The 21,087-nt window shown below is 41.0% G+C and overlaps 1 protein-coding gene across 1 annotated transcript; it reads left to right on the forward strand.

Moving 5' to 3' along the window:
• Positions 1-5,366: 5,366 nt before the first annotated feature.
• Positions 5,367-20,699, forward strand: OPALIN (oligodendrocytic myelin paranodal and inner loop protein). The gene is made up of 6 exons (XM_010589315.2): positions 5,367-5,402; positions 9,780-9,815; positions 11,466-11,501; positions 13,607-13,726; positions 15,082-15,138; positions 19,782-20,699. Exons 1-6 carry the CDS (start codon positions 5,367-5,369, stop codon positions 19,956-19,958), a joined length of 462 nt encoding a protein of 153 aa, XP_010587617.1. The 3' UTR covers positions 19,959-20,699.
• Positions 20,700-21,087: the final 388 nt, after the last annotated feature.

Raw genomic sequence — 21,087 nt, forward strand, 5'->3', positions numbered from 1 at the left:
ATCCTTGCTTCTAAGGAGCACTCTGATTGTACTTTTTCCAAGACAGGTTTGTTCATTCTTTTGGCAATCCACTGTTTATTTAATATTCTTCTCCAACACTACAATTCAGGGGCGCCAATTCTTCTTCCGTCTTCCTTATTCATTGTGCAGCTTTCACATGCATACAAGGCGACTGAAAACACCATGGCTTGGATCAGGTGCACCTTAGTCTTCAAGGTGACATTTTTGCTTTTCAACACTTTAAAGGGATCTTTTGCAGCCGATTCGCCCAATGCAATGCATCATTTGATTTCTTGACTGCTGCTTTCATGGGTGTTGATTGTGGATCCAAGTAAAGTGAAATCCTTGACAACTTCAATCTTTTCTCCGTTCATCATGATGTTGCTTGTTGGTCAAGTTGTGTGGATTTTTTCCTTTATGTTGAGGTGTAATCCATACTGGAGGCTGTTGTCTTTGATCTTCATCAGTAAGTGTTTCAAGTCCTCTTCACTTTCAGCAAGCGGGGTTGTGCCATCTGCATATCATAGGTTGTTAATGCATCTTCCTCCAATCTTGATGCCTCGTTCTTCTTCATTCTTCATATAGTCCAACTTCTTGGATTATTTGCTCAGCGTACAGTTTGAATAGGTATGGTGAAAGGATACAACCCCGACACACACCCTTTCTGACTTTAAACCACACAGTATCCCTTTGTTTTGTTTGAACAACTGCCTCTTGATCTGTGTACAGGTTCCTCATGTGCACAATTAAGTGCTCTGGAATTCTCATTCTTCGAAATGTTATCCGTAATTTGTTATGATCCACACAGTCGAATGCCCTTGCACAGTCGATAAAACGCAGGTAAACGTCTTTCTGGTATTCTCTACTTTCAACCAGAATCCACCTGGCATCAGCAATGATATCCCTGGCTCCATGTCCTCTTCTGAATCCAGCCTGAATTTCTGGCAGTGCCCTGTTGATGTACTGCTGCAGCCGCTTTTGAATGATCTTCTGCAAAATTTTACTTGCATGTGATATTAATGACCCTGTTCAGTGATTTCTGCATTCAGTTGGATCACCTTTCTTGAGAATAGGCATAAATAGGGATCTCTTCCAGTTAGTTGACCAGGTAGCTGCCTTCCAAATTTCTTGGCATAGATGAGTGAGCATTTCCAGCACTGCATCAGTTTGTTGAAACATTTCAATTGATATTCTGTCGATTCCTGGAGCTTTGTTTTTCGTCAATGCCTTCAGTGCAGCTTGGACTTCTTCCTTCAGTACCACTGGTTCCTGATCAGATGCTATGTGCTGAAATGGTTGAATGTCAACCAATTCTTTTTGGTATAGTGACTCCATGTATTCCTTCCATCTTCTTTTGATCCATCCTGAATTGTTTAATACTTTCCCCATAGACTCCTTCAGTATTGCCACTCGAGGCTTGAATTTATTCTTAAGTTCTTTCAGCTTGAGAAATGCCGAACATGTTCTTCCCTTTTGGTTTTCTACCTGTAGCTCTTTTCACATGTCAGTATAATACTTTATCTTCTTGAGCTGCCCTTTGAAATCTTCTCTTCAACTCTTTTACTTCATTATTTCTTCCTTTCACTTTAACTACTGGGCATTCAAGAGCAAGTTTTTGGAGTCTCTTCTGACATCCATTTTGGTCTTTTCTTGCTTTCCTGTCTTTTTAATGACCTCTTGCTTTCTTCATGTGTGATGTCCGTGATGTCATTTCACAACTCATGTAGCCTTCAGTCATTACTGTTTAATGTGTCAAATCTATTCTTGAGATGGTCTCTGAATTCAGGAGGAATATACTCAAGCTTGTACTTTGGCTCTTGTGGACTTGTTCTAATTTTCTTCAGTTTCAACTTGAACTTGAATACGAGCAGTTGATAGTCTGTTCGGCGCTTGGCCTATGGACTTGTTCTGATTGATGATATTGAGCTTTTCCATCGTCTCTTTCCACAGACGTAGTCAATTTGATTCCTGCATATTCTATCTGGTGAGGTCAAATGGAATGTTGTTCAAAAATATATTTGCAATAAAGAAGTCGTTGGTCATGCAAAACTCTATCAGTCAATCTCTGGCATCGTTTCTATCATCAAGGCCATATTTTCCAACTACCGATTCTTCTTTTTTGTTTCTAACTTTCTCATTCCAATCACCAGTAATTGTCAGTGCATTCCGATTGCACGTTTGATCATTTTCAAACTGCAAAAGTTGGTAAAAATCTTCAGTTTCTTCATCTTTGGCTTTATTGGTTGGTGCATAAATTTGAATAATAGTCCTATTAACTGGTCTTCCTTGTAGGTATATGGATATTATCCTATCACTGGCAGGGTGTTACTTCAGGATAGATCTTGAAATTTACCAGTTGTAATCATTTAAATATTTCAGTCAATGTAAACAGTACCATCCCTACTTTATAGATTTAGAGACCGAGGCTGGAAGAAGTTACTAACTTGTCTAAAACCATAGAGCTTCTACTAGTGCAGCTAAGGGTTTAACACAGGTCTCTCTGAACTATTTTGTCTCCGTGATTTCCAATTACCAGTAAATTCAGTGAGTTTAGGCAATCGCTGTGGAGTCTTGGGAATTGTAAGCCCAAGAGGCAGACAACAGCACGTTGGTCTTGTTCAGTATTTTATCCCCAGTGCCTGGCAGTTACAGGTGACCGATTATAGCAGTGGTTCTAACCTCTTCCTGCTCATTAGAATCACCCTAAGTATCCTGGCCCCGCTGTGATCAATAACATCAGAGTCTCCAGGGGTGAAGCCCAGGCATCAAGAGTTTTGATAAGCTCCCTGGCAGGGGCAGATTAACCAGTAAGCAAGGCACGTATAAGCTTGTAGTAAGCAAGCTACTCATGGGTTTAATCGTGTTTACTTACTAATCTGTAGTGCGCAATTTCACGTGAGTTTCACCACATGTTTCATAGGGTGAAACCCATGTAAAATTGTGCACTACAGATTAGTACATATGCACAGATAAGCCTGTGTATACCTTGCTTATTAGGTAACCTGACTGTGCTCCCTGGTGATTCAAGTGTGCAGCCAGGATGAAAAATCCACTGTACTAAAGGCAGTCTGGTTTTCTCCACTGTGCCATGAATCTGCTCTTCTCAAGATCACCAGCAACCATCGTATTGGGAATCAAATGGCATCTCTGACCTCTCCTCAGGATACTTCTTGGCTGCATTTGACACAATTAACCAGTCCCCCTTGCCTGAAGCACAGGGTCAGCAGAAAAGAGAAGGATCCTCAACGAGGTGGATTGACACAGTGGCTGCAATAATGAGCTCAACCATAACAAGGATTGTAAGGATGGTGCAGGACCGGGCAGTGCTTTGTTCTGTTGTGCATAGGGTCGCTATGAGTTGGAGCTGACTCAACGGCACCTAACAACAAAAACAACAACTTGCCTGAAGCAGTTCTTTTCTGTGACTCCACAGTTTCCTGGCTTTTTCCCCCCTCACTGAACCTTCCTTGCTTGGCTCTGCCTTTCCCACCAAGCCCCTAAATATCCCTAAGCCCCTAATCTCTGTCCTGGCCCTTTGCTTTGCTTACCTGCTTATATACTTCCGTAGCTTTAAAACCATGTACAGGTCAACCACTTCCAAATACCCATCTTCAGCCTCACAGGACCTTTACCTAAAGGCTGGCTTGGCACTACCACTTGGATAGCTCATGTTGTTGTTGTTAGGTGCTGACTTGTAGTGACCCTATATACAACGGAACGAAGCACTGCCTGCTCCTGTGCCATCCTCACAATTGTTATTATGCTTGAGCCCATTGTGCAGCCACTGTGTCAGCCCTTCTCAATGAGGATCTTCCTCTTTTTTGCTGACCCTCTACTTTACCAAGCATAATGTCCTTCTTCAGAGACTGATCCCTCCTGATAACATGTCCGAAGTATGTGAGACGAAGTCTTGCCATCTTGCTTCTAAGGAGCATTCTGACTGTACTTCTTTCAAGACAGATTTGTTTATTCCTCTGGCACATGCAAGCTACCACAGTACGACAAACTGACAAACGTGTGGGGATGAATAGCTCATAGGTGGCTCAATTTTAAGGCAGCCCAAACAGAGTTCTTGATCCCCATGCTTCAAATTTGTTTCTCCACTATTACCTGCCTAAATAAATTGTGTCTCCAACCTGTCTGGTTGTCAAATGAAAAACCCAGGAGTTAGCTTTATATTGCACTTCCTCCCATTTTCACTCCCCTGCATTAATTCACTGCTCTCCATTTCCACTGTCCCCATAACAGGACGGCCACCAGCATTACTCACTAAGACTCTAGCTTCCACTCTTGTCCCTGTAATACATGCTCCACACAGAAACCTACATAAAGTCAATTTGATCAAGCCCCTCTTCCATTTAAACCCTGAAATCTCCCTATTTTCCAGGAATGAAGATCTTGCCATGCCCTGCCCTGCCCACATAATCAGGTCTCTAACTCACTCTGCTCTTAACACCTTCCGGGTTCCTTTCCTGGTTCACGTTGCTGCAGCCACACCAGCCTCCTTCCGGTTCCCTGAACACACCAAGCTTGTTTCAGCCTTGTTCATTTGCTGTTCCCTCTGCCTGGAACTCTCCTCCCTCAACCCTTCACACTCTCCCCTCTTCTCATCTTTCACATGCAGCCTAAATGTCATCTCTCAGAGATGTTTAGAGTAACTGCCTCTCCAGTTACCCTGACCACTGTCTCCTTACCCAACCCCATTTGTTTCTCAAATGATTTTCGCTTGTTCACTTGATTGTTGTAGGTCTGCCCTCTGGAACATAAATCCATGAGAGTTAAGGCCTCATTTGTCTTCATCACCGATATCCAAAAGTGCCCAGAATAGCCCTTGACATATATTGTTGTTGTTATTACTTGCCATCAAATCGGTTCTGACTCATGGTGTGCCCTTTGACATATACCAAACGAAATCTGTTGCAGTCGAGTCAATTCTAACTCATAGCAACCCTACAGGACAAAGTAGAACTGCCCCAAAGTGTTTCCAAGGAGCAGTTGGTGGATTCGAACTGCTGACTTTTTGGTTAACAGCGGAACTCTTAACCACTACACCACGAGGGTTTCCCCTTGACATATAGTAGGTGTCAAAAAGATTTGTTGTATGAAGGAATGAATGAATTCATTTAAATGAACTAATTCCTAGCTTTTCATTCTGTTGTTTGAAAGAAGCAAACTTATAACAGAGAAATCATAGGAAAGAGAAAGCATCCCCTGCCAACTGCTTCTTTCAGCTCTAGGAGGCTGCCCACTCAAAATGTGAGAACAGGAAGGGGGCGAGTCAAAACTCACCACTAGGCAGCTCGATGATTAGCAAGTATGTTTATTGTGGCAGCTACAGCCCTGTCTCAAAAACACAACAGGCTCCAATGTCCATCTTCCAGGCATTCTCTGCATTGATGCTGGTAAGGTGTTGACTGCGTCATCACCAAGGAAGAGGTAAATGACAGATGCCTGTCAGCTGGAGATGGAGCTGCCAGCCACAGCCCTGTGTAAGCCATTGTTTCTAGAGAGTGGTTGGCTGCAGAAGCCTCCAAGCTCTCAGACCAGCTGGGGGTTCATTGCTAAAACTGAGGTGTTCCAAGGAAGGGACCTGAAAAGTAAGAAGGACAGAAAATGAAAGCAAAGAGTGAATGACACATACTACACCGTGACCAGGGAACAGAGAACATCTTTCCTGAGGGATGGCCCAAGGACTTGGCTACTCCCCTGACCATAAATGGCTTGTCAGGGGCTCTCCAACCAGTGAGCTATGTTGGAGCCACTCCTCACCCTGCTGCCCTTGCTCTCCCAGTTGTAAGTTCCTACAAATGTGAGACACACGCCAGTAGCACCAGTGAGAAAGGAGCTTAAACTCACGAAGGGCAGTATTTGGAGAAGGCGTTTGGGAGGCTGTCAGAAATGGTGAGTAAGAGCTAAAGTCTTTTCTCAGCCTAACCCTGATCTCCCTCTGTAAGACAGTTCCCGGGTTTTTAAAGCTCATGTCTCCTAATTCAACGTATCTGTACATCTCCTAATTCAATGTATCTGTACATCTCCTAACCCAATGTACCAGACCCTCAGTACAATGAGGTCAAAGGACATGGTTTTTAAGTATTTTTCTATGTGTAAAACACTAATCATTTTTTTAAAATCTAATCTCATCTTTTCCAGTCTCATCTTTTATTTTATTTTGTTTCTAAAACCCCACATACAAGTGTGCAGAGTAACTGTTTCAGCTCCATGCATTTCCTAGTCAAAGCGATGGGACCGATCAATGACTTTATGTTTCTCTTTTGCTCAGTCTGCCTTTTGCTACATTATCAGAAATATGATCTTCATAAATTTCTTTTTCTTTTTGACTTGTGGTACATATTTGCTTATAACTAAATGAAGCAACGTTTTCTAAATTAGAAGTAAAAGCAGAAGAGGTTTCTGTGATTCTTTTATTAAAGGGATTATTAAAAGGAGTTGAATTTAGGGCTTGGAGTTAGGAAGATCTGTGATCTAATCCAACAGCTGGTGACCTTCGGAAACCTATCTCGGACTCAGTTTCCACAGATCTATGGTGTAGGGACAAAAGCACTCACTTCATAGAGATGTTATTAGTACAGTGCCTGATAGACAGTACACACTTAGTAACAGTGAGTTATTATTCCTCATCTCTCCTTCCTTCTCCTCACAAACAGCACGCTCATAGCAAAGTGACACTCAGCCACTGAGATCCTAAGTGCCTACAGAACTGTTATGATGATATTACATAGTGCTTGGACTCGTTTTAGCAGTAAGTGTAACCTGTTGCCTTCAAGTTGATTACAACTCATACCAACCCTATAAGACAGAGTAAAACTTCCCCCATAGGATTTCCAAGACTGTAATCTTTACAAACGCAGACAGACATTTTTCTCACTCAGAGCAGCTGGTGGGTTTGAACTGCCAACGTTTTGGTTAGCAGCCGAGTGCACAACTGCTGTGCCACTAGGGCTCCTTAGCAACAGTATATTGTGTCAAATTCTGGTACTTTAAATACTGCTAATCCATGCATGCAATTCCATTTGACAAGAATTTGCCAGGCGGTTTCCTGATGCCTCGCTCTGTACTAACAGGCCATGAAGACAATCGTACCAGGTTATCCCTGGAGTATTTCACAGTTTGGAAGAAGCTGCCACAGACACTATCTCTTTTGGGTTTATCTTGTGAGGTGGGCAAGATAGTTCCCCATTTGGGGGATGGGAAAACTGAGCCTGGGAGAGTAGATCTACTGTAAGGAAATAGAGACCAGCGAGACTGAGTGGCTCATCAAAGGCCACACACCTGCTATGTGGCTGAGTCTGGACTCAGATTCAAATAAGGTGACTCCAAAGCTGGGGGTTCCTTACTCCACCTAGCTGCTTCTTTAAAGGGTGCTTCATTAGATTCTTCTCTACCCAAATCTGCACAATGTTTTCCTCCCCATGAGATCAATGTACTGTGTTTCTACAAAACATGAATATCTTTCTGAAATTAGCCAAAATATTTGTCATCCAAATGTTGATAAATAGTGCATGGAATTGCCTGCTTGTTGCTGCTCCCCTCCTCTGTTGTCCCTCCCAAAGGAAGCTTTGTCTGGAGCCTGCTGACATCAGTACCCAGTGCTCTCTGATGAGATAAGGCTCTGGGCAGCTGTGTTACTCAATGCAGTGACCATCAAGTGTCCCCGCAGCACCTGTGGGCTTGGCTGGGGTTAGCATGAAGGGCAGTGGTTAGGTCCCTTGAGCAAAAAGACTCTGACCTAAGGTATCCCAGATGTCCCACTCACTCTAGCATTGTCCTAAAAAAAAAAAAAGGTGCATAGTTCTGTGAGCCTGAGGGCTCCACCTAGTCTGTAGAAGCTATAGGAGTTGTGTGGAAGCTTTGTGGGGCAGTGGAAAGAGGCCTGCCACCAGAAGATCTGGGTTCCGGTGACAGCTAACTAGTCATATGAACTTTGGCAACCTGGTCACATTCTCGAGCCTTGGTTTCCTCCTCTATAACGTGAGGGCACCCTGTTGTTGAGAGAGAGAGAGAGAGAAATAAGCAAAATCACCATTATAGCATGCTAGCTGGATAGGGCCATCTTGGTTGAAGCACATAATCTTTGGGATTGGGCGGGGTGGTGGGGAACGTGGTGGTGGGTGGAGAATACATCATAGGTTCTTAAAACACTTTTGGTTTACAAAATATTTTCCCATTATTAATCCATCTGAACTCCAACCTACTAGTGAACTAGCTAAAGTAGACATTTTAGTAATCTTGCATATATTGGGACTATCTCCTCTAGAACCTTGTTTCAAGTTAGGTTTGAATCACAGGGACAGAGCTCATTTGGCCTGTTTTAAGAGATAGAGACCATAGCTGTTCTCATTTATTCATGAGGCAATTTCTGATGAGCTCCTGGGTCTTTTATAAAATGAAGGTTTTGAGGTAGATGTTCTCTGAGGCACTTCAGGTCTAAAATTTATGATTCTTTTGGGTTTTTAACCCTTCATATTATTTGATATTCCTATTGTTGGATAACATCTAATCTAAAAATTTAGCAAATACATTGCTTCTAGAATGATAGAGCCTGGTCCTGGGGGCCTTTGCGAAGATCAGCAGGTACAGTGCAGGCCAAGCCCTGGGGGTCAGGAAGGCTGGAGCTGATTGGGGGCACACCCAGGGGACTATTAATCAAGGGATGCTGGACACAGGGTGGTGTGAGTCCAGAAAGTAGAAACAAGACCACTTCAGCCCAGGGACATGAGGAACAGAAAGTATCACCAGCTGAGTTAGAGCGGATTCCACCCATTGTTCCCATCCAGGCAGGGAAGGGACTTGGTGAAGAACCAGCCCAAACTGGAGTGACAGGGGATGGAGACAGGAGGAGGAAGGAGCCAATGGGAGGCCTTGGGCAAGGCCTGTTACTGATAAACGGCACCTGGACAGGCTAACAATTTGGTGTCTCATTTTGCTCATGATCTTTAAATAGCAATTCCATATTTAGGGAGAGGTAAGACTGGGTGGAAGAAGCCCCGGTGGCACAGTGGTTAAAGCGCTCAGCTGGTAACCAAAAGATCAGAGGTTTGAACCCAGCAGTCACCCCTTGGGAGAAAGATGTGGAAGTCTGCTTCCATAAAGATTACAGCCTTGGAAACCCTATGGGGCAGTTCTACTCTGTCCTCTAGAGGCACTATGAGTTGGAATCAACTTGATGGCAATGGGAAGACTACGTGCTGAGTGAGGGAAGGGTTAGTCTGTCCTTGTTGATTCAGTTCATCTTCAGTCCAGAACCTCTGCATCAGGTTCAGCTAAAATGGGAGCCTTGTCTTTACTAGTCTAAGTCCTCTCAGAAGGTGATTCAGTGTTCTTGTTGGAGTGTGCCCCTTAGAGGGTCTTCCTGCTTGGGGCAGGAAGTGTCAAAGTACTTCTAACCTTATACATGCAGTTTTCTCCCTGAAAGGAGTCCTGGAAAAAACACATTTCCCCACTTTGCTGAATTTCAATCTATGTTTTTGTGGATCAGGCAAGAACCCCACTGGCTGGCCCTTTAATCTGTCCCTGCTTGAAGACTTGGGGAGTGGGAAGAGATGCTAAAGAAGGAACTCATTACCTCAGGCTCCTCTGTCCCTTGTCCCAAACCCCAACACTTTTGGTCCAAGATTGGTAATGGAGACTAGGGCTGACTAAGCTTTCAGAATCAATAAATTCTCTAAGTGCCAACCAGTGTCAGTGAAGTTTGAGGGAGGAGGGGTCACAAGCCAGACTGACCATCCCTAGGACCTTTAATGTTTTCTTCTCTCTTCCAGAGTTTTTCCCTCAACTTCACCCTGCCGGCTAACATGGTAAGTATATCAGTCACCCACATACCAGGCAAGTCAGGGAAGGCCAATGCAGAATTTATGCTGGACTTCTAGAACTTCCATGCCATCAACTTACTGTACAATGATAAGTTATACAGCTTTTCAAAATAATTTATCAATAGTTGGGAGTGCTGATTTTTTTTTAATTATAAAAATTATAAGTACACATTATGGGAAACGAGGAAAATAGTAGGAAAAGCACCTAAATTTCCATCAGCAGAAAATATTTTGGTGTAACCTATTCCAGTCCTTTTTGACTTTACATAAAGTTTAACTTTTTTTGGTCTTTTACAATTGTGCTTTTATTCCACATATAATTTCCATTATATATATCAGTCTTCATAAATACAACAGAGGATGGTCATAAGATATTGCTCCAAGTGGGTTATTCCTTCAGTTGATTAATTACAATTACAGATAATTTTGTGGTAAACATCATTATACATAAACCCTTACCTGCATTTAAGATTATTTCCTTAGCATATAGTCTAGAAGGGAGATTATTAGGTCAACAAAAAATAAGTATTTTATGGCTCTTGATTATGACATTTAGTTGCAAGTCAAAATAGAGACTTTTAGTTGTAGGTGGCATACAGTCTCAACCCATACTTGATCTTCATCTTCTGCTGTCCTGTGTGTGGAGATAACACAAGACCTAGGGCTGTTTTCTGACCAGTAGTGGAAATCCTGGTGGTGTAGTGGTTAAGAACTATGGCTGTTAGCCAAAATGTCAGCAGTTCGAATCCACCAGGCTCTCCTTCGATACTTTATGGGGCAGTTCTACCCTGTCATGTAGAGTCACTATGAGTTGCAATTGACCACAACAGGTTTGGTTTTTTAATGGGTTTAGTGCTACTATGATTGAGCTGGACAGTTTCCTGGTCCAGATATTCAGTGGGTTTGACTCTTTCAAATCTTTCTAATCAGTTAGTTACATGATTATTCAAACAGGATGAACTGAATGGGCCCAGGGCCCGCTCTCTTAACCTCACGCTCTGCCAGTTAATGTAATTTCCATGAGTTAGTTGCTAACAAAGTAGAACTTTGTTCCTTGAGATTTATGATTCAAGGCAAGGCTCTTACCTAAAATACCACATAAATGGATGAAGTCCAATGGTGCTCCTTGAGTGGAGATGTGAGCCAGAAATGTGTAACGTATTCATTCAATGTGAAATTATCACTACCATCACAGATGATTCACAACCTCAGACACCCTCAAAACCATTTGCTTCATTACACATTTGAAAACAAATAAGGCTTCCTTTAAGAGCCTTGCTTCCACCAGTTTTCACATTTTTTTCCCTTTTGAGCTCAGCGTGTGCTGCAAGGGTGGGGACTAGAGGCAGGAGAAAGCCTTTTGGTGTTACAAAATGTGTTATGGCAAACCCAAGGTTGAATAATGAAGACGCTACTTGAATTTCTGAATTCTTTATCCTTGTATTCAAATTTCATTCCAGTTCTCACCTGGGACGCAACAAAGTAAGGTTCTATTTGGCAATTTTTTTTTTTTAAACAGAAAGCTCAGCAAAGGGGTGAACTTGAGACACTACAGCTGAACCTTGTACAGACTATCTTTTATAACATGTAGTTATAAATTTCTTTTTTCTTAAGACGTATGTTCTTTTTCTGCAGACTGCCTCCCCAGTTGTTACAGGTGGGAAAGAAGCAGTAAGTACAACAATTAAATTACAGAGCCATGGTTTTGAGTCAATTCCGACTCATAGCAACCCCATGAGGTTTCCAAGGCTGTAAATCTCTACGGAAGCAGACTGCCGCATCTTTCTTCCATGGAACCGCTGACCTTTTGCTTGGCAGTCGATCGCTTTAACCACTGCGCCACCAGAGCTTCCTTATTTACAGCATGGGGATAATAACGCTTTAGCCATGTCATGCATTTGTTCTGAGGATCAGAGAAAATTTGGTATGTTCCTGGCAACAGGACCTGCCTCAACAACTCACCTCAAAAGAGGAGAGTGTGGAGGTTCTTCAAAAAGTTAAACATAGAATTACCATAAAGAAAAAAGCCACACTTATTGCCATCGAGTTGATTCCGACTCATAGTGACCCTACAGGACAGAGTAGGGCTGCTCCATAGGGTTTCCAAGGAGCTGCTGGTGGGTATGAACTGCTGGCCTTTTGACTAGCAGCCAAGCTCTTAACCACTGCACCACCAGGGCTTCATTATTGTTGTTGAAAGGTGCCATTGAGTCAGTTCCAGCTCATGGAGACACTATGTACGACAGAATGAAACACTTCCTGGGCTTCATATGACCCAGCAATTCCACCCGTAGGTATATACCCAAAAGAATTGAAAGCAGGAACTCAAACAGATACATGCACACCAAGGTTCATAGCAGCGTTACGATAGCCAAAGGGTGGAAACAACTCAAGTGTTCATCAACAGACGGATGGATAAACAAAATGGGGTATACCCATACAATGGCATATTATTCAGCCATAAGGATGAATGAAGTTCTGATACATACTAAGGCATAAAAAAAAATAGATGAGCCATAAAAACATAATGTTGAGTGAAATAAGCCAGACACAAAAGGGTAAATATTGTATGATCTCACTTATATGAAATTTCTAGAACAGTCAAATGCATAGAGACAAAAGGTTGTTAGTGGTTACCAGAGTCTGCGGGGGGGGGGACAGTGAAATGTAGAGTTGTTGCCTAAGGGCTTATTGGGTTTGGGATGATAAAAAAACTCAGAAATAGACAGTGGTGGTGGTTGTAAACATTGTGAATATAATTCATGCCACTGAACTGTACATTTTAAAATGGTTAAAATGATATATTTTTTGTTACATATATTTATCACAATAAAAAGAGGTTTAAAAAATGTTTTTGAGAATGCTCAAAAATACCAATGAATTTCACATAGTTGAGCAGAAGAGCCAGATGCAAAAAAGTATATACTTTACATATGCACCAACATCAAGTTCAAGAACAGACAAAACTAATATATGGTGATGGAAATCAGGATAGTGGTTGTACTTGGGGTGACTGGAAGGGAGTATGATGGGGCCCCTGGGGTGCTGGCAATGCTCTGTTTCTTGATTTGGGTGCTGGTGACATAGGTGTGTTCATCATATAAAAAGTCACCAAGTCAAAAGGATATAATTTTAAGTTTATACATTTCTCTATATATGTTATTCTTCCATAATATCATCCCCACCAAAGGGAAAAAGACTCTGGCATTAAATGAGAATTGTAGATTTATAGGCATTCTGCAGATTATCTTTGTTACTTCTGGGCGATCTGCAAATCTGAAAATGTTTGTGGCTGCAAGGATGGTTATTTCCACTGAGAGCAAAACAGGAATTTGAAAATTAACTAGTTAATATGTTGTGTAAATAAATACAAATGATTCTCATCAAAATGGTGTGGGATATTATAAAACCTTTTACTTGATGCTAAACTGACAGGTGAAATGATCTCTTATGTTGCTTTCGGTTATGTATCAGCAAGGAGGCTTAGCAGCTTTTCCCATATTAATTACAAATTTGTGCTTCTTCTCCAAGGAATTGCCTATCATATCCTTTGCCCATTTTTCTGTTGAATTATTGTCATTTTCTAATTGATTTAAACTATGAAATAAGCCATTTGTCACAAACTTTTTTTCACAGTAGTTCATTATGCTTTTGATTTTGTACATGACATTTAGGGTCTATGCAGGTTTTTTGTTTTTATTTTTGATCTATCAAACTTTTCCTTTATTTCCGGAGAACCTGGGCATCCTTTGACTCTATGTTTCTCTCTCTCTCAGGACTGCAAGTCTTCTGTTGGGTTGGCAGCAGGCATTCCATCCCTGGCGGCCACAGCCCTGCTGGTGGCTTTATTATTGACCTTGATTCAAAGAAGAAGAAGAAGCAATGACTCCATCGAGGTAACTGCCAGCTTCTTTGGTTCTGATCATGTCAGCAGAAATCAGTATTTTGGTGAACTTAGTGTTAAAATCCAGGACCCAAGTCTGTTTCCTGAGGACAAGATGGTGGAAGTTTCTGTGCCTAGGTTTCTATCTTAGACTCAAGATATTACACAATAGGCAGAGATGATCTGTCAGTACAACCCACAGGGCACCTGAAGAAATCTGTGGCAACAAGGAAGGTGGCAAAGAGTAGAAGTGGAAAGGGGTGTTTGTTGCCATGGCAAACTCATGTCTATACAGTCTTTTCTAAAATTGAGAAAGAGAAGGGCACAAACTTCACAGAAAGGATTGAGACAATCTTAGGAAAGATAGGGAACAAAAAGGCGCTCAGGTACCTATGGTAGGGTTATGTCCAGAAGTAAGTGACTCTACTTATATCTGCCCTTTTCCACATCTGAACACACATAGGTCACAAGACAAGCTACCTATCCCCCAAATGTCAGCTTGCTATGAGGGCTCTACCCAGAGTTCAAAGGCCACACAGAGAAATATCCATCAAGGTTCTGTGGTTATGACACAAATGTGTCGTGTGGACTCTGTATTCTAATCCTATTCTTTATTTATGAACATTCATGGTTGTTCTCATACTGTAAGCATTAATGGGAAGACAGAAAACCTAGGATCTAATCCCGGCTCTGCCACTTTATGAGTTACGTGGTCCTGGGCAAGTGACTTAACCTTTTCTGATCCTCAGTTAGTTCACCTCCAAAACAGAAGTCATAAAATTGCCGTCTTTATTTTACAAGTAGACAGAGTCGTAAGAAGGAAATGAGATGATGAATGTAAAGATGTTTGACAAGCTACAGACTTTAAAAACACTAAAAAGTATTGTGGTGGTTGGTGGTATTATTTAAGTAAGATATCTCAACTCCTCAGTGTGCTTTAAAATCATCTAGGAGGCTAAAAAAAAAAAAGTGGCAAAACCAATTAAATCAGAATCTCTGGATGATGATAGACCTGTGACATTGGTCTTTTATAAAAGTTTTTAGTATGGAGAATTTTAAACATATACAAAAGTAGAGAGGATAGCATAACGAACTCAATTATCAACTCATGGACAAAATTGTTTCATCTCTACTCCCACCCTCTCCTTCACACTTTCAATTTTGGATTATTTTCAGAGTAACTCACATTAGTTTCTTGTTTTTGTTTTTGATGGGGGTGGAGGGGGAGTTATAATCTATTTGTTTGTTCACTTTTAAACTCCCTGATGATTCTAATATGCAACCACATTTAAGAATCACTGATTTTAATTATGGTCATGGTCAAATGCTGTGACCCTTCATTTCTTCTTTGTTTGGGTACCAATTTAGGAACATGAGAGACCGTGTGAAATTTCAGACATCTTTGACAACCCCAAGATATCTGAGGTAAGAACTCTAAGTTCTAATCTCTAAATACCATGTATACAGTAAACAATGTAAGAGTTCTAAAGCCTTTACATGAAAAGGATTCTCTGAACACATGTGGAAAGAGACTACCAAGTGAAGTTCAAGCACAAAGAAGGTTCTCAGTGGGTTTTTGTTGACTGAACAGGATTGCAAGGTTGATTTAATATTGGAAAACCAATTAATGTAATTTATTTCACTGACGAATTAAAAGAGAAAAATCATGTGACCATGTTAATAGAAGAGTGTTCAAAAAAATTTCAACAGCCATTTGTGATATGAACTCTTAGCAAACCAAAAATACAACAAGAACATCCTTAACTTGAAAGAGGATATCTTAAAAAAAACTGCAGCAAATATCATACCTACGGTAAAACATTGAAAGCATTCTCTTTTAACATCGGAAACAAAACTAGGATACTCGCTCACAACACTTCTATTCGATATTGTACTTAAGGTCCTAGTCAATGCGATTGTTGTTGTCAGGTGCCATCAAGTCGGTTCCGACTCGTAGTGACCCTATGTACAACAGAACAAACCACTGCCCGGTCCTGCACCATCCTCACAATCGTTGTTATGCTTAAGTCATTGTTGCAGCCACTTCGTCAATCCATCTCACTGAAGGTCTTCTTTTTTGCTGATCCTCTACTTTGTTTTGTTTTTAAAGCTCCCTGATGATTCTAATATGCATCCACATTTAAGAACCACTGATTTTAATTATGGTCACCGTCGAGTGCTGTGACCCCATCATTTCTAGTGACCCTCTACTTTACCAAGCATGATGTCCTTCCCCAGGGACTGATCCCTCCTGACAACATGTCCAAAGTATGTGGGTCGTAGTCTGACCATCCTTGCCTCTAAGGAGCATTCTGGTTGTATTTCAATGCAATAGGATAATAAATGCAATGGGCTAATAAACAGAAATAGAAAGTATAAGACTGGAAAGGAGGAAGAACTATTATTATATGAAGATGATATGTCTACAAAGAAAAAGCAAGTAATCTACAGATAAATTATTGGAATTAACAAGAGATTTTAACAAGCTTACTGGATGCAAAATCAATGCATAAAAGTAATTTGTATTTCTAAATATCCACAAAAATCAACTAGAAAAATTAGCTCTAAAAAATACCATTTTGCCCTTACCTGACTTCAGAACCTATTATACAGCCACAGTAGTCAAAACAGCCTGGTATTGGTACAACAACAGACACATAGACCAATGGAACAGAATTGAGAACCCAGACATAGATCCATCCACGTATGAGCAGCTGATATTTGACAAAGGACCAGTGTCAATTAACTGGGGAAAAGATAGCCTTTTTAACAAATGGTGCTGGCATAACTGGATATCCATTTGCAAAAAAATGAAACAGGACCCATACCTCACACCATGCACAAAAACTAACTCCAAGTGGATCAAAGACCTAAACATAAAGACTAAAACGATAAAGATCATGGAAGAAAAAATTGGGACAACCCTAGGAGCCCTAATACAAGGTATAAACAGAATACAAAACATTACCAAAAATGATGAAGAGAAACCCGATAACTGGGAACTCCTAAAAATCAAACACCTATGCTCATCTAAAGACTTCACCAAAAGAGTAAAAAGACCACCTACAGATTGGGAAAGAATTTTCAGCTATGACATCTCCGACCAGCGCCTGATCTCTAAAATCTACATGATTCTGGCAAAACTCAACCACAAAAAGACAAACAACCCAATCAAGAAGTGGGCAAAGGATATGAACACACATTTCTCTAAAGAAGATATTCAGGCAGCCAACAGATACATGAGAAAATGCTCTCGATCATTAGCCATTAGAGAAATGCAAATTAAAACTACGATGAGATTCCATCTCACACCAGCAAGGCTGGCATTAATCCAAAAAACACAAAATAATAAATGTTGGAGAGGCTGCGGAGAGATTGGAACTCTCATACACTGCTGGTGGGAATGTAAAATGGTACAACCACTTTGGAAATCTATCTGGCGTTATCTTAAACAGTTAGAAATAGAACTACCATACAACCCAGAAATCCCACTCCTAGGAATATACCCTAGAGATACAAGAGCCTTCATACAAACAGATATATGCACACCCATGTTTATTGCAGCTCTGTTTACAATAGCAAAAAGTTGGAAGCAACCAAGGTGTCCATCAACGGATGAATGGGTAAATAAATTGTGGTATATTCACACAATGGAATACTACGCATCGATAAAGAACAGTGACGAATCTCTGAAACATTTCATAACATGGAGGAACCTGGAAGGCATTATGCTGAGCGAAATGAGTCAGAGGCAAAAGGACAAATATTGTATAAGACCACTATTATAAGATCTTGAGAAATAGTAAACCTGAGAAGAACACATACTTTTGTGGTTACGAGGGAGGGAGGGTGGGAGAGGGTGTTTTATTGATTAATCAGTAGATAAGAACTGCTTTAGGTGAAGGGAAAGTCAACACTCAATACATGGAAGGTCAGCTCAATTGGACTGGACCAAAAGCAAAGAAGTTTCCGGGATAAAATGAATGCTTCAAAGGTCAGCGGAGCAAGCGCGGGGGTCTGGGGAACATGGTTTGCGGGGACTTCTAAGTCAATTGGCAAAATAATTCTATTATGAAATCATTCTGCATCCCACTTTGAAATATGGCGTCTGGGGTCTTAAATGCTAACAAGCAGCCATCTAAGATGCAGCAATTGGTCTCAACCCACCTGGAGCAAAGGAAAATGAAGAACACCAAGCCCACATGACAACTAAGAGCCCAAGAGACAGAAAGGGCCACATGAACCAGAGACCTACATCATCCTGATACCAGAAGAACTAGTTGGTGCCCGGCCACAATCGATGTCTGCCCTGACAGGGAGCTCAGCAGAGGACCCCTGAGGGAGCAGGAGATCAGTGGGATGCAGACCCCAAATTCTCATAAGAAGACCAAACTTAATGGTCTGACTGAGACTGGAGGAATCCCGGCGGCCATGCTCCCCAGACCTTCTGTTGACACAGGACAGGAACCATCCCCGAAGACAACTCATCAGAAATGAAAGGGACTGGTCAGCGGGTGGGAGAGAGATGCTGATGAAGAGTGAGCTAATTATATCAGGTGGACACTTGAGATTGTGTTGGCAACTCTTGCCTGGAGGGGGGATGGGAGGATAGAGAGAGAGGGAAGCCGGCAAAATTGTCAAGAAAGGAGAGACTGAAAGGGCTGACTCAAGACGGGGAGAGTAAGTGGGAGTAGGGAGTGAGATGTATGTAAACTTATATGTGACAGACTGATTGGATTTGTAAACGTTCACTTGAAGCTTAATAAAAGTTATTATTAAAAAAAAAAAAAATACCATTTTGCAATGGCAATAAAATATACACAGTGGTAATGAAAAAATCTAACAAAAATATGTAATCTCTTTACGGAGAATAATAGAACTTTAGTAAAAGAGATTAAATAAGACCTAAATAATAGCAATTATATACTATACTCCTGGATAGAAGACTCAACAGCATAAAGATGCCAAGCAATTCCAAATCGTCCTATATAATAAATGTAATTCCAATATAAATTCCAAAGGATATTTTTCATGGAATTTAGAAGGCTAAAACCTATATAGAAGAACAAAGAGGTAAGAAAAGCCAAGGCATAAAAGAAGACAAATAAATAAAAGATTTAAAAAGTAACAATATCAGATGGAATAAATAGAAAACAAATGACAAGATGATATATTTAATCCCCACCATATCAATGATCAGGAGTCCTTTGGTGGTATACACGCTTAAGCACTTAACTACTAGCTAAAAGGTTGGTGGTTCAAATACATCCAGAGGCATGTCAAGAGACAGGTCTGGCAAGCTGCTTCCAAGAGGTCACAGCCTTAAAACCTTGAGCAGTTCTATTCTGCACACATGGGATCTCCATGAGTCAGAATTGACTCAACAGCAACTAACAACAATAATTACAAATATCAATAATCATATTAAATGTAAATAGCCCAAGTACCTCAGTTAAAAGGCCGAGATTGCCATATTGGATAAAAAAGCTGCCTATAAAAAAACTTATTTTAAATATGAAGACACAAATAGATTAGAAGTAAAAGGATGGAAAAGAGATACTATGGCAACACTGAACAAAATGAAGCTTTAGTAGCTATATTAATATCAGACAAAGTAGATTTCAGAGCAAAGATCATTACCAAGTAAGAGAATATCCCTTACCAAATGATTAGTAGCTCCGTCTCAGGTAGTCTCCTTGATGCATGCGCATCTTTGGAGTTGTTTCTACGTCCAGGTATCTCTTCTCCAGTGCTTTACCCTGTGAACTTTAGCTCGTTTGGTCTTAACATCTCCATCTCCACAACTCAGCGAATCTGCTGGTTCTGCTTGGGTTCCCCATCCATTCACTGCTGCCTGAAAACTCTCTCAAGGCAGTAAGCTCAGGCAATTGTAGGCCTCTCTTCATTTATTTTTTGTCTCACAAGGATCACTTGCCTTCCTTGCCTGAATTCCAGTGTTTTGAAAACCATAGTTTTATATTTTGTCTGGTTGCTGTTATACCATCTTGGATGGAAGCAGAAGTCTCTGCTATATTTTTTAAAACCAACATTTTTTTTTTTTCCTCAAGAATCCTCGGCGGTCACCCACACATGATGATGTAATGGGGACAGAAGAAGGCCACATATATGTGAAGACTGTAGCAAGAAGCGAGGGGGCCATGGACGACACTTATCGTCGCCCTCCTGTAGAAATGGAGAGAAGACGGGGATTGTGGTGGCTTATACCCAGAATGAGCCTAGAATGATGCTGCCCAGTTAAGAAGTGAGCCTGGAGCTGGAAAAGAACTGAAAATCCAGGAATTTGTACTTGGAGTGAGGAGGGTTGCCAAGCTGCTTCTTAACCAATAGAAATTTCATTCACGGATCTGGAAAATTTTTATATTGGTTTAGTCTCTTTAGGAGATAGATTTGATAAAGTTCCATCCAACACTTAGATTTTTGGTTAAATAAGCAGTGAAGTACCAGGTGAAGTTGCCAGGCATCCAGAAGTAGCCCTTGGGTCTCATTCCTAACCCCAGCGGGAATTTTCTTTTCTCTGTAACTTTGGGAAAAGGACTTGTTTCTGAGTGTCTTACCTTCTCATCTTATTTCACATCCCTTTTCTCAAAAAAAGCCAGCAGACCTGGCTTCCATGGGAGTATTGGCTGAGGCCTCCCTGATGTGGTGGGATATGTGGAGGGAAGAAGTTCCTATTTTTAAATATCTTAGGATAGAAATCATGTGGGGCCACAGGTACCCTGACCACAGGGACAGCAATATGGCTGGATCATGTCACACAGAGGTGGAAGCTCTCAAGTCAGACCTGCCATTGAGCAGCTTTATGACTCTGGAGAATTAATTTAACCTCCCCAAGCTGTCTCATGTTATTGGAAAGATAAAATAAGAAATAAAAGGATATCATCTGCCACTTAGTAGGCACTCAAAGTGTTAGCTCTTTCTCCCCTCTTCCTTTCCCTTCCTCTTCCCATATTATTTGTCTGATTGAGTCAAACAGCTGATATCTAGCATTTGTTACCCATGGTTATGTGGTCATCAAGAGAACTTTTATGGCAAACTTTCTTCTTGATCTGTGATCCAACTTGTTGATATCTAAAGATAACTCTAGGTGTTGATAGTAGTCTGTGAGACTTCAACTCTGGATGTAATCTTATCCTTCAATATGAACCATGAAAGCCAGGGGCCTCCTGATTACAAGTCCCAAGTTCCAAGTACAGAGGCTTATGGTAATGCATTTAACCTTTGAGACATTGGGAGATTCATATTTCATATTAACATGACATTTTTTCTTTTAAGATGAGGTATTTTGTCTTAATATTTTAAGCAAGACATTTTGATACCTCTGATAAGAGTTTCTGAAAATTTGTAACATTTGTG

The sequence above is a fragment of the Loxodonta africana genome, chromosome 16 (genome assembly GCF_030014295.1).
Source record: "Loxodonta africana isolate mLoxAfr1 chromosome 16, mLoxAfr1.hap2, whole genome shotgun sequence".
NCBI classification, from domain to species: domain Eukaryota; kingdom Metazoa; phylum Chordata; class Mammalia; order Proboscidea; family Elephantidae; genus Loxodonta; species Loxodonta africana.